At 40.6% G+C, this 14,537-nt stretch overlaps 1 protein-coding gene across 1 annotated transcript; it reads left to right on the top strand.

The window, feature by feature from the left end:
- Nucleotides 1-944: 944 nt before the first annotated feature.
- Nucleotides 945-6,896, top strand: LOC131428680 (uncharacterized). Its single transcript, XM_058592724.1, has one exon. The coding sequence runs from the start codon at nt 945-947 to the stop codon at nt 6,894-6,896; it is 5,952 nt and encodes a 1,983-aa protein (XP_058448707.1).
- The last annotated feature ends 7,641 nt before the right edge of the window (nt 6,897-14,537 follow it).

Here is a 14,537-nt window from a genome sequence, read left to right as displayed (position 1 = left end):
CGATGCTGCCTCTTTTGTACTAGTTTAGGTATATTACTAAAAATAAGGAAAAAAATTGAGTTTAACTCAATGTTTAAGTTCATTGCACTCAAAATAAAGTAATTCTTCTTCGTTAATGTTTATATACAAGAAATTCATAGTTTAAGACATTCTTCTTTCTTTCAAATGGGAAGCGTAAAAAAACTGAAGACCTTTTGACTGGATTGGAATCAAAATTGAACGATTTTGATATCCTTCTGTTGAAATAAATAAACATATCAAGTTACTACTTGTGTCACCGAAACCCCTTGATGTCGATACCAGCGAATAAATGGCAACCCGGCTTAACGATTATACAAATGTCATACTGCAAGCTCGAAACGGGAAATAAAGAAACTGGTAGGCGAAAAAGAAGAGAAAAAGTGATAGTATAATGAGCAAGACGTGCTCGTGTGAAATTTCGTGTTAATTTCTTTCGGATTAAGTGATTTGAGCTTCATACATAATACTCTTGATTTAACTGAACTGAACCGTAATCGAAGGTATTATTATTATTATTATTATTATCATTATTATAATTATTATCAGTAACTAATTGGCTAAACATTGATCATATATGCATTTAGAATCTAACGTGCTAAAACTTAACCTAATAGTACGGAGCGACTGAACGTTCAGTAGTACGGTTGAATTTGATCGGGATTTTTGAGCAGGCAGGTTACGACAAGCTAAGGATTCAAAAGGACGAAAGACGTGTATATGCACTAAAACGTAATGAAATAATTGTAAAATTTAAACTAAACATGCATTAATTCTAAGTTATATATATACATGCAGGAATTTAAAGCGGCTAAACTTCGAACGAATAAACGTCGCTACGAATTTGGAAATCATCAACGGTCTTTCTTGTTACCGCGAGACGCAAGTAACAAATCTTTAAATTCGTTTTATTCGAATCAGGAAGGATGTCTGATCCAGGACCTGCTATAGACGCCATTGAAGTTGAAGGTAAGAGCTCAGCTAATAAAGCATTAAGCGCGAAAGAAACCCCCCTTCTCGACAATCGCAAAGATAATTATATCAAAGCCAATGGCAATAGTAAAGTACTCCCTGTCAAAGGTAAATCGGCGCGAACACGCGGCTCTCGTAGAGTAGTAACTGAAACGATTGGTTACAATTGTCAAACGTGTGAATCGGTTGATACTAATCAAATGGTACAGTGCGATGCCTGCGATGGTTGGCATCATTTCGATTGCGTGGGTGTCGATGATCGAGTTGAGGATAGATCGTGGCGGTGTTTGAAGTGCGTTACGGTTGTGAAGAAACGAGTATCCAAGCGATCGAAGGCGGAAAAAGTGGATAAAAAGGCTTCAACTTCCGTGAAGGGAGATACAGCGGTAGATGGATTCACGAAGAAGCAACCAGATGCCGTGAAACAGTACAAACAACAGGAGGAGAGTAATCAACAGTCTAAGTCTCCAGAGTCGATATCCGTGATGTCGTATACGTCTAGAAAATCTACTAGACTTCAACTAGAGTTACAGCTGCGAAAACTAGATGCAGAGAAGTCGCTACTGGAAGAGAAAAAGAAGCTGATTGACAAAAAATACAGCGTTCTACAAGAGTTAGCGGAACTTGAAGATGAAGATGGTAAAACCGACTCAGTAGATGGTGTTTCCAAGGTGGAGGATTGGCTACGCGACGGAGTAGATAATAATACAGACGAGACGGCGGATTCAAACGAGGACTATCTTAGGACTGATATGAAAGATGATACCGACGAGAAAGAGCAACAAGATCCACCATCCAGTGACAAGGATTTTGAGCCAACGCAACGTTCGACTCCTAAAACTGTCCCACGAAGGCAGGAGAAGAAAATTGGTATCCGTGGTAATCAACTGAATTTCAGCCTGACTCGAAACCAGCTCGCGGCCCGCCAAGTTGTTGCCAGAGATCTGCCCATATTCTCCGGAAATCCAGAAGAGTGGCCAATTTTCTTTTCCACTTTTGAGAGTACAACGCAAATGTGCGGGTACACCAACGATGAAAATATGATTCGTCTAAGAAGCTGTCTAAAGGGAGATGCATTCGCCGCAGTAAAGAGCTTTCTACTTCATCCGTCGACAGTGAATAGAGCAATGGGTGCACTTAAATTGAGATTTGGCCAGCCAAGGTTTGTCGTTCATTCGTTAAAAGAGAAAATTTTGGCAATGCCCCCGGTAAAACCGGACTCACTGAATAAAATGATTGATTTTGCTCTGTCGGTACAAAACCTTGAAGCTACAATCGATGCGTGTGGCCAAAGCGAGCTTAAGCGAGATTCATCCCTGATAAACGACCTGATTGGCAAACTTCCAGTCACGATGAAGCTAGAATGGGCCAGGCATACTAGATGCTTGCGAAAAATTACGTTAGCAGGTTTCAGTAAATGGATTTATGACATGGCTGAGGATGCTTGTTTGGTAGCTGAACCAGTTAGGAATCAGGAAACGACCCAATATCCCGATTCTCGCAAAAAGCCAAAGGCTTTCTTGAATGCCCATATCGACCAGCAGAATTGGAAGAAAGAAGGCCAACAAGCATCCGGTGCTTCCAAGCAAAAAACGCCTGTGTACCAGTGTATAGTATGCAAAGGAGTTTGCGCTTCATTCGCAAAGTGTAAAAGGTTTCTGGATTTGTCATATGACGGAAGATGGGCAGCCATCCGAGAGGCTAGAGTCTGCCGGAAATGTTTGAAGCAGCACAACGGAGGATGTGAATCAAAGGAATGTGGAGTAAATGGATGTACCTACAAGCATCATCCCTTGCTACACAAAGAGCTGAATGCAGATACGTCACCGATTACTAAACCGAAGCGTGAAGAGCAGTCGTGTAACGCCCATCAGACTTGTTCAAGCTCTATTTTGTTCCGGTACATTCCGGTCGTGATTTACGGTAATGGAACTGTGATGCATTGCTATGCCTTTCTGGACGATGGATCCTCGAAGACTTTTATGGATGAGGAGCTGGCGAAGGAGTTAAATCTCTCTGGTGAACGCCGCCCATTATGCCTCAAATGGACCGGAGGCATGCACCGTTCGGAAGATGATTCACACAGCGTTAAATTCCAAATCTCTGGTTTGAGAGGAAAACGATTCCTTTTTGAGGACGTTCGGACAGTGAAAGAACTTCAATTGCCGTATCAAACGCTCAACCTGGAACAGTTACAGACGGAATACAATTATTTGAAAAGAGTTCCAGTGCAATCTTATCGAGATGTTCGGCCACGTCTTCTAATAGGTGTTCAACACGCGAATGCTACACTTGTACGGAAAAGTCGTGAAGGCAAACCAGGTGATCCGATAGCTGTTAAAACTAATCTCGGATGGACAATCTACGGAGGGGCTCCAAGTGATCAGCCTATGAACATGGTTCACTATACGTATCATGTTTCCTGCTGTGAAAATGAGACCGAACAGATTACTGACATGGATATGAACCATGCCATGAAGGAGTATTTCTCATTGGAAAGTCTTGGCATCATGTCACCGGCTAAGCAGATTCGTTCCCTCGAAGATGATCGTGCGTTAAGCCTCTTGCGAGAGCGCACTCATTTCAACGGAGACAGGTATGAAACAGGACTGCTCTGGAAGCACGATAATGTGAGATTACCTGACAATAAAACAATGGCGCAAAAACGTTTCAACCATCTTGAACGGCGATTGGCCAAGGATCCTGATCTGGCACGGTTAGTTAAAGAGAAACTTATAGACTACATTGCCAAAGGCTATGTACGTAAGCTGACCACCGACGAACTGGCAGAAACTCACGAACGCACCTGGTATTTACCGTTCTTTCCGGTAACAAACCCGAATAGGCCGGGGAAGATCAGACTCGTCTGGGATGCAGCAGCTACGACATGTGAAATATCGCTGAATTCTGCTTTGCTCACTGGTCCAGATCTGCTTACACCGTTGGTACACGTTCTCTACAATTTTCGAGCGAGACGCTTCGCGATATGCGGAGACATACGCGAAATGTTCCACCAGGTAGCTATGAGCAAAGAAGATCAACATAGTCAGCGTTTTTTCCTGCGGGATGAAGTGGAACTTGAGGAACCCAGTACGTTCGTTATGCAGGTTATGACCTTCGGTGCTTCCTGTTCTCCAGCAATTGCGCAATTCGTAAAAAACATGAATGCAGAACGATTTTGTAATCAGTATCCTGCTGCTGCGAGAGCAATCATACGTTGCACGTACGTCGACGATATGCTGAGTAGTACTGAAACGGAACAGGAAGCAATCGAGCTGGCAAGGTCTGTCTGGTTTGTTCACAAAAGCGGTGGATTTGAAATTCGGAATTGGATGTCTAACTCGCCAGCAGTTCTAAATGCACTTTGTGGCGATCAAGCTACTGAGAAAAGCCTCGAGCTATCGTCAGCCTTAGCGACTGAGAAAGTGCTTGGCATGTGGTGGTGCACGAAGTCTGACTGTTTCACCTATAAGTTGAATTGGACGAGGTTTGGAAAAGATCTGTTGGGCGGCAAGTGTTTTCCCACGAAGCGCGAAGTACTGCGCATCATGATGTCCATCTACGATCCATTGGGCCTAATTTCTCATTACCTCATGTACCTAAAGGTATTATATCAAGAAATCTGGCGCACAGGCGTTGGATGGGACGAGAAGATTGATCAAAGGTGCTTTGATAAATGGCAGTCGTGGCTGAAACTTCTACCTGACATCGAGCATTTGGAAATACCGCGATGCTATAGGCGCAAAATATCAATAGATAAACAAACAGCAATACAACTACACACCTTCGTTGATGCCAGCGAAAATGGCATGGCAGCCGTGGCGTATCTACGTTTCGAGAATACCGACACAGTGGAATGTTCGTTAGTTACCGCAAAGACCCGTGTAGCTCCACTCAAATATACCACCATTCCTAGATTGGAGCTGCAAGCAGCGCTCATTGGTGCCAGATTGGCGAATTCTGTCATACAAGGACTAGATTTCAAAGTATCTCGATGCGCCTTCTGGACAGATTCAAGAAACGCTCTATCTTGGATATGCGCAGATCACCGTAAGTACAGCCAATTTGTGGCTGCTCGCGTTAGTGAGATTTTAGATCTGACGAACGCATCGGATTGGAAATGGGTTTCTACTAAATGGAACGTAGCAGATGACGGAACCAAGTGGCAACGACGTCCTTCCTTTGTTAATCAGAGTAGATGGTTTCAAGGTCCCGAATTTCTTTGGCGACGACAAGACGAATGGCCCGCTACACCCGCTGAAACTGCCGAAACTTCCGAAGAGTTACGAGTCAACATACACATTCACTACACATCAATAAAAGTGGAGTTTCCAGTGAACAATTTCCGCGATTGGAAGCGACTGACTCGCACAACTGCATATATCTTCCGCTTCCTTCGTAACGCTCAACCGAACAAATATACTAGACTTAGCAACGGCTTAACAAGCGATGAAATTCGTGGAGCAGAAACATTTCATATTCGCGCTGCACAGCAGGCTAAGTTTCCTGAAGAGTACTCCACACTTCGTCAGAAAGGTAAAGACGCATCGCTTCTTAAACGAAGCATCTTATTCAAATTGTCCCCCTATATCGACGAAAAAGGGCTACTACGTATGGCAGGGAGAATAGGGGCATGCGAATATGTTTCACCAGACACGATCAATCCTATCATCCTTCCTCGCGACCACCCGGTAACACATCTATTCATACGGAGCTATCACGACAAATTTCACCATCACAATCATGAATCGGTTATCAACGAAATTCGTCAAAGGTTTTGCGTTAGTCGACTGCGCCGAGTGTACGCCAAAGTTAGACGTGATTGTCAGCACTGTAATTTGAAAGATGCTCGTCCCCGTCCTCCAGCAATGGCAGATCTTCCTCCGTGCAGACTTGCCGCGTTCGTTCGACCGTTTACTCACACCGGAATAGACTATTTTGGTCCAATGGAAGTGTCTATTGGTAGAAGAGTCGAGAAGAGGTGGGGGGTTCTCTTAACATGTCTCACTATACGCGCCGTCCATATTGAATTAGCTAGCTCTTTAACCACTAACTCATGCATAATGGCCATAAGAAATTTCATAGCTCGTCGTGGAACTCCAGCTGTATTTTACAGTGATAGAGGTACCAACTTCATCGGCTCCGAGCGGGAGCTTAAGCAATCGTTGGAGGCCATTGACAAAAATAAAATGGCACAGGAGTTTGTTAGTTCTAGTACCGTATGGAGTTTTAATCCACCAGCCACGCCCCACATGGGGGGGAGCTGGGAGAGGCTCGTCCAGTCTGTTAAACGCACCTTATCGGAAATAAAACTGTCTACAAGACCGACAGACGAGGAGCTTAAGAACGCGCTGATGGAGGTTGAGGCAATCCTCAACGCGCGACCACTCACGCACGTGGCAATCGAAGATGAGGCGGCACCTGCACTTACCCCAAATCACTGGTTATTGGGATCGTCTGATGGATCAAAACCGTGGTCTCTGCTGGACAGTAATTCAATCGCACTGCGACGTGGCTGGCATCTATCCCAAGTATTTGCAAATCACTTCTGGAAGAGATGGCTCAGGGAGTACTTACCGGAGATAACGAGGCGCAGCAAGTGGCACCGAAAGGTTCCACCGATTAAAGAGGGTGACATAGTGCTGATCGTGGATCCGGAGAGTCCAAGAAATTGTTGGCCCAAGGGGCGCGTTATTGGCACAGTAAATAGAGATGGGCAGGTACGCAAGGTGACGATACGAACAGCTAAAGGTGTCTACGAGAGAGCAGCTGTAAACGTCGCGGTAATTGACGTCAGTGGTTCCCAACGTGAAGCACCTAAGAAGGAGTTAGCAGACTCAGTGGTGGAGTCAGCGAACTGGGGGGGAGTGTCACCGAAACCCCTTGGTGTCGATACCAGCGAATAAATGGCAACCCGGCTTAACGATTATACAAATGTCATACTGCAAGCTCGAAACGGGAAATAAAGAAACTGGTAGGCGAAAAAGAAGAGAAAAAGTGATAGTATAATGAGCAAGACGTGCTCGTGTGAAATTTCGTGTTAATTTCTTTCGGATTAAGTGATTTGAGCTTCATACATAATACTCTTGATTTAACTGAACTGAACCGTAATCGAAGGTATTATTATTATTATTATTATTATTATCATTATTATAATTATTATCAGTAACTAATTGGCTAAACATTGATCATATATGCATTTAGAATCTAACGTGCTAAAACTTAACCTAATAGTACGGAGCGACTGAACGTTCAGTAGTACGGTTGAATTTGATCGGGATTTTTGAGCAGGCAGGTTACGACAAGCTAAGGATTCAAAAGGACGAAAGACGTGTATATGCACTAAAACGTAATGAAATAATTGTAAAATTTAAACTAAACATGCATTAATTCTAAGTTATATATATACATGCAGGAATTTAAAGCGGCTAAACTTCGAACGAATAAACGTCGCTACGAATTTGGAAATCATTAACGGTCTTTCTTGTTACCGCGAGACGCAAGTAACAACTTGTAGTAATACAGTTAATAGCAAAATTGAAGAAAAATTCCAGCACTTAGTAAAAAGAAAAGAAAATTATTTGTTAATGAATTAAATTAACTACCTTTTCTGTCGCGAGATGGCGTTACTGTTATGTTTGTTCTCGAGCTAACGAAGTATTGGGTAGCAATCTCTAATCTTAATCAAACTGCTTGGAGTTTATAATCAACTTACCAAATGCTTATAATGACAAGTCGCCGATGATTTATCATCGTTTCAGTGACTTTCCCCGGTGATCAGCGTGTGATCAACAAACTGATTGTTTTCTATTTTACTCCGTGCGTATTATCGGACGGAGTGGCCGCTGTAATTAGACAAACTTCGGACGTAATAAATTTGCGTAGAGTAGTTACCTTAAAGAGAAAGATTTTTTTTTCAACCTCACAAACCCGGCAGCGATGATTGGTGTTTTTATGTTCCTTGGGGGTGTGACAGGAACGTGTAAAATAGTATGCAGGTCCACTGTGGTGAACAAGAGCAAGGGTGGAGGGTGGACATCCTCCAGATTAGCCGTTCGACACAAGAAACAATCAATTATTCATCCTCGAGCACGCTTGGTCGATGTCTGCTTAATACCCTAGCATTTCCTACGCAGCAGAAATCGTAACTTTACAACTTAAAGATATGATCAGTGGCAACCGCCCCGTTTTTAATGGAGGCTCTAAACGGTCACGGCCTGTTCACAGTTGGTGGGTACACACGATCCCAAACTAACTATGTTTTGAGTCTGGAATTGATTTTTAATTGCTACTAATTAAATCTACAGATCGATAAAATATAAATACATTATGTAAATTATTACCTGCGTTCATGGGGCCACCAAACCATAGGCTCAGGCGTTACCAGATCCGTTCCAACCAGCCAGACCGGGCACCTGCATTACTGCTAATCAAATTTATGTTCAAACAGCCTTTGTGGAACTTTGTTCGACTGTCAACAGCAGATCGGACAAGGCTGCCCAGGTAACAGGCATTTAGGTAACACTTTCGGTCACTATTTTACTGCGGACCTGTCACCTCCTTGCCAAATAATCGAACTGATTATGTGCAAGGTGCACAAAGTCGTGCCAAAATACCATCATGACAAAATAGCCTGAGACATAACCTTGCCCAACATTTTTTTTCTTGCTTCGTGCCGTCTTCTGTTTATTTTATTATTTTATCACACTTTTTCGCCTCACATTGTGGCACCAGCACTCGATCCGCTCGAAGAGACCACTTAACCCGTCAAGGCTGCCTGTCCGGCACGGTGCAATGAATAGGTAGATGTTATCCTATCGGCCCGCTATATCCCCGATGTAGAAATAAACAAACGACAATACATAAATAATGCCATGTTGTACGATTTATGGATCAAACCGCTCTTCACCAGTCACGAATTTCGATCTGTCGTCGTTGCTCTTCTCGTCGATCGCTTAATTCAACAGCCTTAACACTAATTAGCCATAAATTGCCGCTGCAGCGAACCTCCGTTTGTGTGTGCAGATTCGTTTTATTTTTTTCTCATTTCCATTTCGGTATGACCGGCATGATAATCCTCGTTAACCACCACACGTGGTTCGACGGCCAGGCGCTCCAAATTCTTCTTCTTCTTCCTTCGTCGGTCCTCTCGATTCGTTGTGGAGCTCTGTGGTTGAAGATGTCGATCCTCGGTTTCAGGTTGTTCAAAGTGCCGACTCTTTCGAACAGACCTGCCTCCCCCGAATCCTGACAGGGTCCTTACATGGACCGATGCAGCGGGGAGGACGGTTTTTGTGTTCACGACGGTCGGCTGTGGTTTTGTAACGCCACGCTATTAATTAGAATAGATAAGAGCTGTCGAAAAGCTAACAACCATCTTCACTTTCGTCTTCGTCGCGAATTACCGATCTTGTGCGAGCGACCGTGTCGACGATTGGTGTGCCATGTGGTTCTTTCGGGACCTCCCGACCACGCCACAAACAGCGCATCTTCACCTGCCAACCGATGGCATCAGCTTATTTTGTGGCTTCGAGGTCGGTGCTGGCGGTGGTGGTGATGTGCTTTTCCTTATTAGGTTGCGGCGGTTTGAGAAATCACTCGATACCATATTGAAGCTAACCACCAAAGCGCATCGTTAGGTACCATTCCAAAGCGCCGGCAGTTCCACCGCCACCGTCGTCGTCGTAGGAGATTCCTGAGGATCGCCGCACTATGGCAGAGGAAACACTTTATGACGGCACACACGATGACATCGGTTGTCCGGCGTCCTCGTCGTGTCCACTCAGAGCGCGGCGGTCGTGGGCTCTTCGCTGTCGTGACCCTAGCGCTCTTTGTGTATCACGATCCGCGAGTTGGGGCCCTGTATGGTGAAAAGTAGGGATACATTGGCAAATTTGTTTATTGTGATGTTTCAATTTGTGCTCAAAAATTTACTTCTTGTCGTTGACGGTATCGTGAAGTTACGATCTACAATCGTCTGGCTTGGATGTTCAATGTTTGCTTTCCTCGGCGGGCAAAGGAAATTGTTTGGTTTCGTTGAGTTATCTTGGTTGCTATCCGACTTTCGACTTTTATGAAATGAAACAGTCAACCATCAAGTTTATAGCCAAATTTATAAGAATTGTCATTTCAAATGACTGTTGAAAATTTGAAACAAACATCACTCAGTAATTACGAATCCGGATGAAATTCTGAGGTTTTGTTTGTAGCCATAAGATTTTTTATTTCTATCTAAGCTTTTAAAAACCAATTCGAGAAAATGAAGTTAGTTCCATTTTGGATTTTTTGACCACTATTTCCGATACACAGGAATCTAAGTATAGGCAAGTTGGAATAGCTCTGAGCTAAGTTTTGAAAACTTTTATGTTTTTTTTGTATCGTTACTTTATGCAACGGCAACGGTGATTCCGGAACGGAAAGTCGGATCCAGATAGAAATCAGAATTTGTGCTTGGGAAATCTTTTATTTATTTATTTCGTCAAGCAAATGTAGCTACTACGCATAATTTCTTCGACTAAGCTGGAATTTCATTTCATTTTTGGACATATCAAGGTCAAGATGTTCGCAATATTGATTGTAGTGGCGCATTATTCGATTGATTGGGCTATATTTTGCATAATTTGTTCTAGCGTTTCTTTCTAAAAATAATTTCCTGGATCGTAATTGACGGCTAGGTGTATAAAAATTTAATTGCGATAATAAAGACGGTGATTGAATGTGTTGAGAAATTACGTCGCTGATAAAATAAAGCATTGCAAGGTCACGGCGTTCTTTAAGTGTTTGGATATTGATGAGCATGCAGCGTGCTTCATACGGTGGTAAAGGAAATGCTGTTCAATTTAATTTACGAAGGGCATATAAAAGAAATTGTTTTTGAATAGATTCGATGCGTTCTTCGTGAATAATATTGTATGGATTCCATACTACGCTGCAATATTCCAAGCTAGATCTGACATATGCACTGTATAATATTTTAATTGTGTATGGGTCCTGAAAGTTATGATTGAAGCGTTTAATAAAGCCCAGCATGTTATTTGCTTAATTAATTATGGTATTGTAGTGTTCCACAAAAGTGAGCTTGGAGTCTAAGATTACGCCTAAATCTCGTACAATTTTACATTTTTCTCCAAGTTGATTTCCTAGATGTATGTTTATAGGTATAGTTTCATTTTTCCTACTGAAAGTTATTGAGTTACATTTTTTTACATTGAGTTGGAGTAGACTTTTGCAGCACCAAATGTGGAATAGATTGATTTTGTTCTGGAATATTACAGCGTTTTTGATATTTTTTATTTCAATGAAGAGTTTCATGTCGTCTGCATATATAAGCACTTTCAGATTTTTGAGTATGAAGGAAATGTCGTTTATATGTAAAATGAAAAGGAGAGGCCCTAAGTGAGAACCCTGAGGTACGCCAGAAGTTACATAAATTGATTCAGACAGTATGTTTTGGGAGCGGACTACCTGTACACGTTTCGTTAAGTATGATTTGAGCCATTCCAGAAGAGTATGTTTTATGCCATATTTTTGTAGTTTGTGTAGAAGTGATGGTATGTCAATACGGTCGAAGGCTTTGCTAAAGTCATTGTAAAGAGTTTCTACGTAATTGCTAGCGTCCATTGCATTCAGAGTGAATGTCATTCTAAGAGATTTGTTGTAGACGAGCGGCCTTTAAAAAAGCCATGTTGATTGTTTGTTATTACATTTTTAAGATGAAAAAGTTTTTCGTTCACAATTTTTTCAAATAATTTTGGAATGCATGAGATAATGGCTATTCCACGGTAGTTCCGAATGTTAGATTTTGCACCAATCACTACACGTTAGATACACATCTTCTTCGAATTGGACTTTACGAGACTAATCATTGTGCTTGTGGCGAAGGTTATCGCGATATTGATCATGTCATTTGGACATGCGTGGAGTATCGTGATGTCAGATCTCAACAAATAAATTCTTTGCGTACCCAAGGTAGACTATCCAATGTCCCAGTTCGCGACATTCTTGCTTGTCGTGACCTCCCTTTCATGAAACTTCTTTATCATTTCATTAAGTCCATTGGAGTTACAATTTAAATTTTATTTTATGTTAGACCTTTTTCTCTTTCATGTGTTCAACCAATAGCCAACTATATTATATTGAATGAAAGTGATGAATTGATACAAACAAACCTGAAATAGTTATAAGTTCATGTACAAAATAAATGTATTTTATTTAATAAAATTTATAATAGCAATATAAATAAAGCTTGATAAATACAGTGCTTAGTTTAAGTAATGAGTACCAACATACTAATATGATATTCGAAATATATTAGGTTTAAAGTACTATGTATTGTTGATGCCACGGCGAAGAAAAACTTATGTATATTGCTTATGAAATAAACGTATTTATGGAATAAAACTTTTCTGTTAAAAAGCAGTTTTCCGGAAAATATATAGTCTGACGACAACCTTCCATATCCATTGCCATTCGTGTGTTGAATTAAAGCTTCCTATTTTGTGGGACTACTAGTAGAAGGTACGTAAATCTTCATTTCGCAATAACTTCTGCAAGAGGAAATCCATCTATAGCAACAAATGTGTTCGTTGCTAATCAAATGTGCTAGTGGAAATAAGCTGAAGCTGAAATAATTTTCTCAAACAATTTTCAGAAAAAGGGAAGAGTTTTAGACTAAGATTTTCGCTTTGCTTGAATTGAAATTCTAATGTAATTATCTACGCTTATTGATTTAAAATTGCTGGTGAAGTGAAGCGATAGTATTTGTTGAAAGTGCACCTCTAGTATGTATAAAGCTTATCAGCTACATTTTTTAAAAACGGAATTGGAAATGCACTTCCAGCGAGCCGTCCTGCAAGTGGAAAAGACTTTCATTTTTAATTTTCGTAACACCTGCATTATTCTTTTACGCATCAAAATTGATTTACAACAAAATGATGATGAATGGCCAATTATTAATCATGCAGACTTAGGCAAAAACCACATTGATTTTATGGCGATTAGTTATAATTGCTTTTTTTATAAATATAAAAAATAGGTATAGAAATCGCTTAAACTTTAGAAAAATTTTCCAAGGTCCGGAGGGCCGAGTGTCATATACCAATCAATTCAGCTCGACGAACTGAGCAAACGTACATGTGTATGTGTGTTGTCAACATAGTAATCGAGATCTCAGAGATGACTGGACCGATTTTGATCAAACTTTTTTTTAGATCGGATGTTTACTTTTTTGAGTTGACTAAGTTTTCTGTCAAAATTTTCAGTTTTTTGACAATATCTGTCACAATTCACCTTGAAAACAGAATATGTTTTTCGATTCCGCACGGTAATAGCTATCCAACAACCTATAGATTGTCAGAATTCGTCCATTTTTAACGGCGATATCGATATTTTTGTGTAAGCGACTTTTCGCCTTATTCAAGTAGTAGTAGTGAAACACGATTTTCAATACTGTTTCATGCAGATGTTTCTTAGCCTCTGAAAGACTATGCACGGCACCCTTTTTCATGACGTTTTGAATTTAGCACGGTAGGTACTCAAATATGTTATTTGAAATGCACTACGATTTCTCTAAGATGACCACACTGATTTTCAAAAATTTCAAGTCAAATGAATTGGTTTACAATCCATAAGGTGAATTTGACTTATTTTCGTATTCCGTGTCTAAAAGTATCGGGAATAGAGAAGCCTAAAGAAAGTCAAAAGGAATTTAATAAACAAAAATTCAAATTATAATAAACTTATGGTCCCATACAAAATTGATGAATTTTATCCGATTCCGACTTCCAATTTTGAAATTACAGAGTGATGCGTTTTTAAAATTCAAACCGTCATAGAAGATGACGATACAAAAAAATATTTAAAGTTGAGATCAAAACTATTTTAATTTATTCGGCATTCTAATTCATGGGAATATAAACTATTTTTGGGTTATGCTGGTCTCTGAATACCGTTTCTGGAAATATCATAAATAATGACAAGAACTTTAAAGAGGAACTCGCTTCTACATCTGATGGAATGCTTAATCTATTGTCAAACGTTTAGATTGAAAGGAATAATTTTAAGGTTTCATTGCAGTTTCAAAATTACAAGGTAATGAGTGATTGAAATTTCAAACTGTCATTTAAAATGACGGTCATTGAAACATTTTCATGAAAACTAAAAACATCGAAGCATATTCACGCTAAAAAACACATGCGGATTGATAAAAAGATATCATCTCATTGCTAGATGGATTAAGGCCATCGTCGAAATTTTTTCTTTCAAATAAACCTTATGCTGGCTACAAGGATCACATTCGGACACATTTTTGGAAAACAGTTTTACGCTTTTCATGGAAAATCAACGAATATCATATAACCGATTTCGTTGAAATTTTTGAAAAGCTGCAGGGCAAAAATGGCTGAAAAATTGGAGGATTTTCCGAGTGTTATCAAAAATAGTTCTGAAAAATGAGTGTTTTTGTGATCTTTCACACATTCAAACTCAAGCTTATTTTCTTCAGATCATTGTAAATCTGATCCTATTCTGTGTTAAATTTAGAAAACTTC

Source organism: Malaya genurostris, chromosome 2 (assembly GCF_030247185.1).
Source record: "Malaya genurostris strain Urasoe2022 chromosome 2, Malgen_1.1, whole genome shotgun sequence".
NCBI classification, from domain to species: domain Eukaryota; kingdom Metazoa; phylum Arthropoda; class Insecta; order Diptera; family Culicidae; genus Malaya; species Malaya genurostris.
The sequence above is the reverse complement of the archived record's forward strand: the minus strand, read 5'-3'. Positions and strand labels throughout refer to the sequence as shown.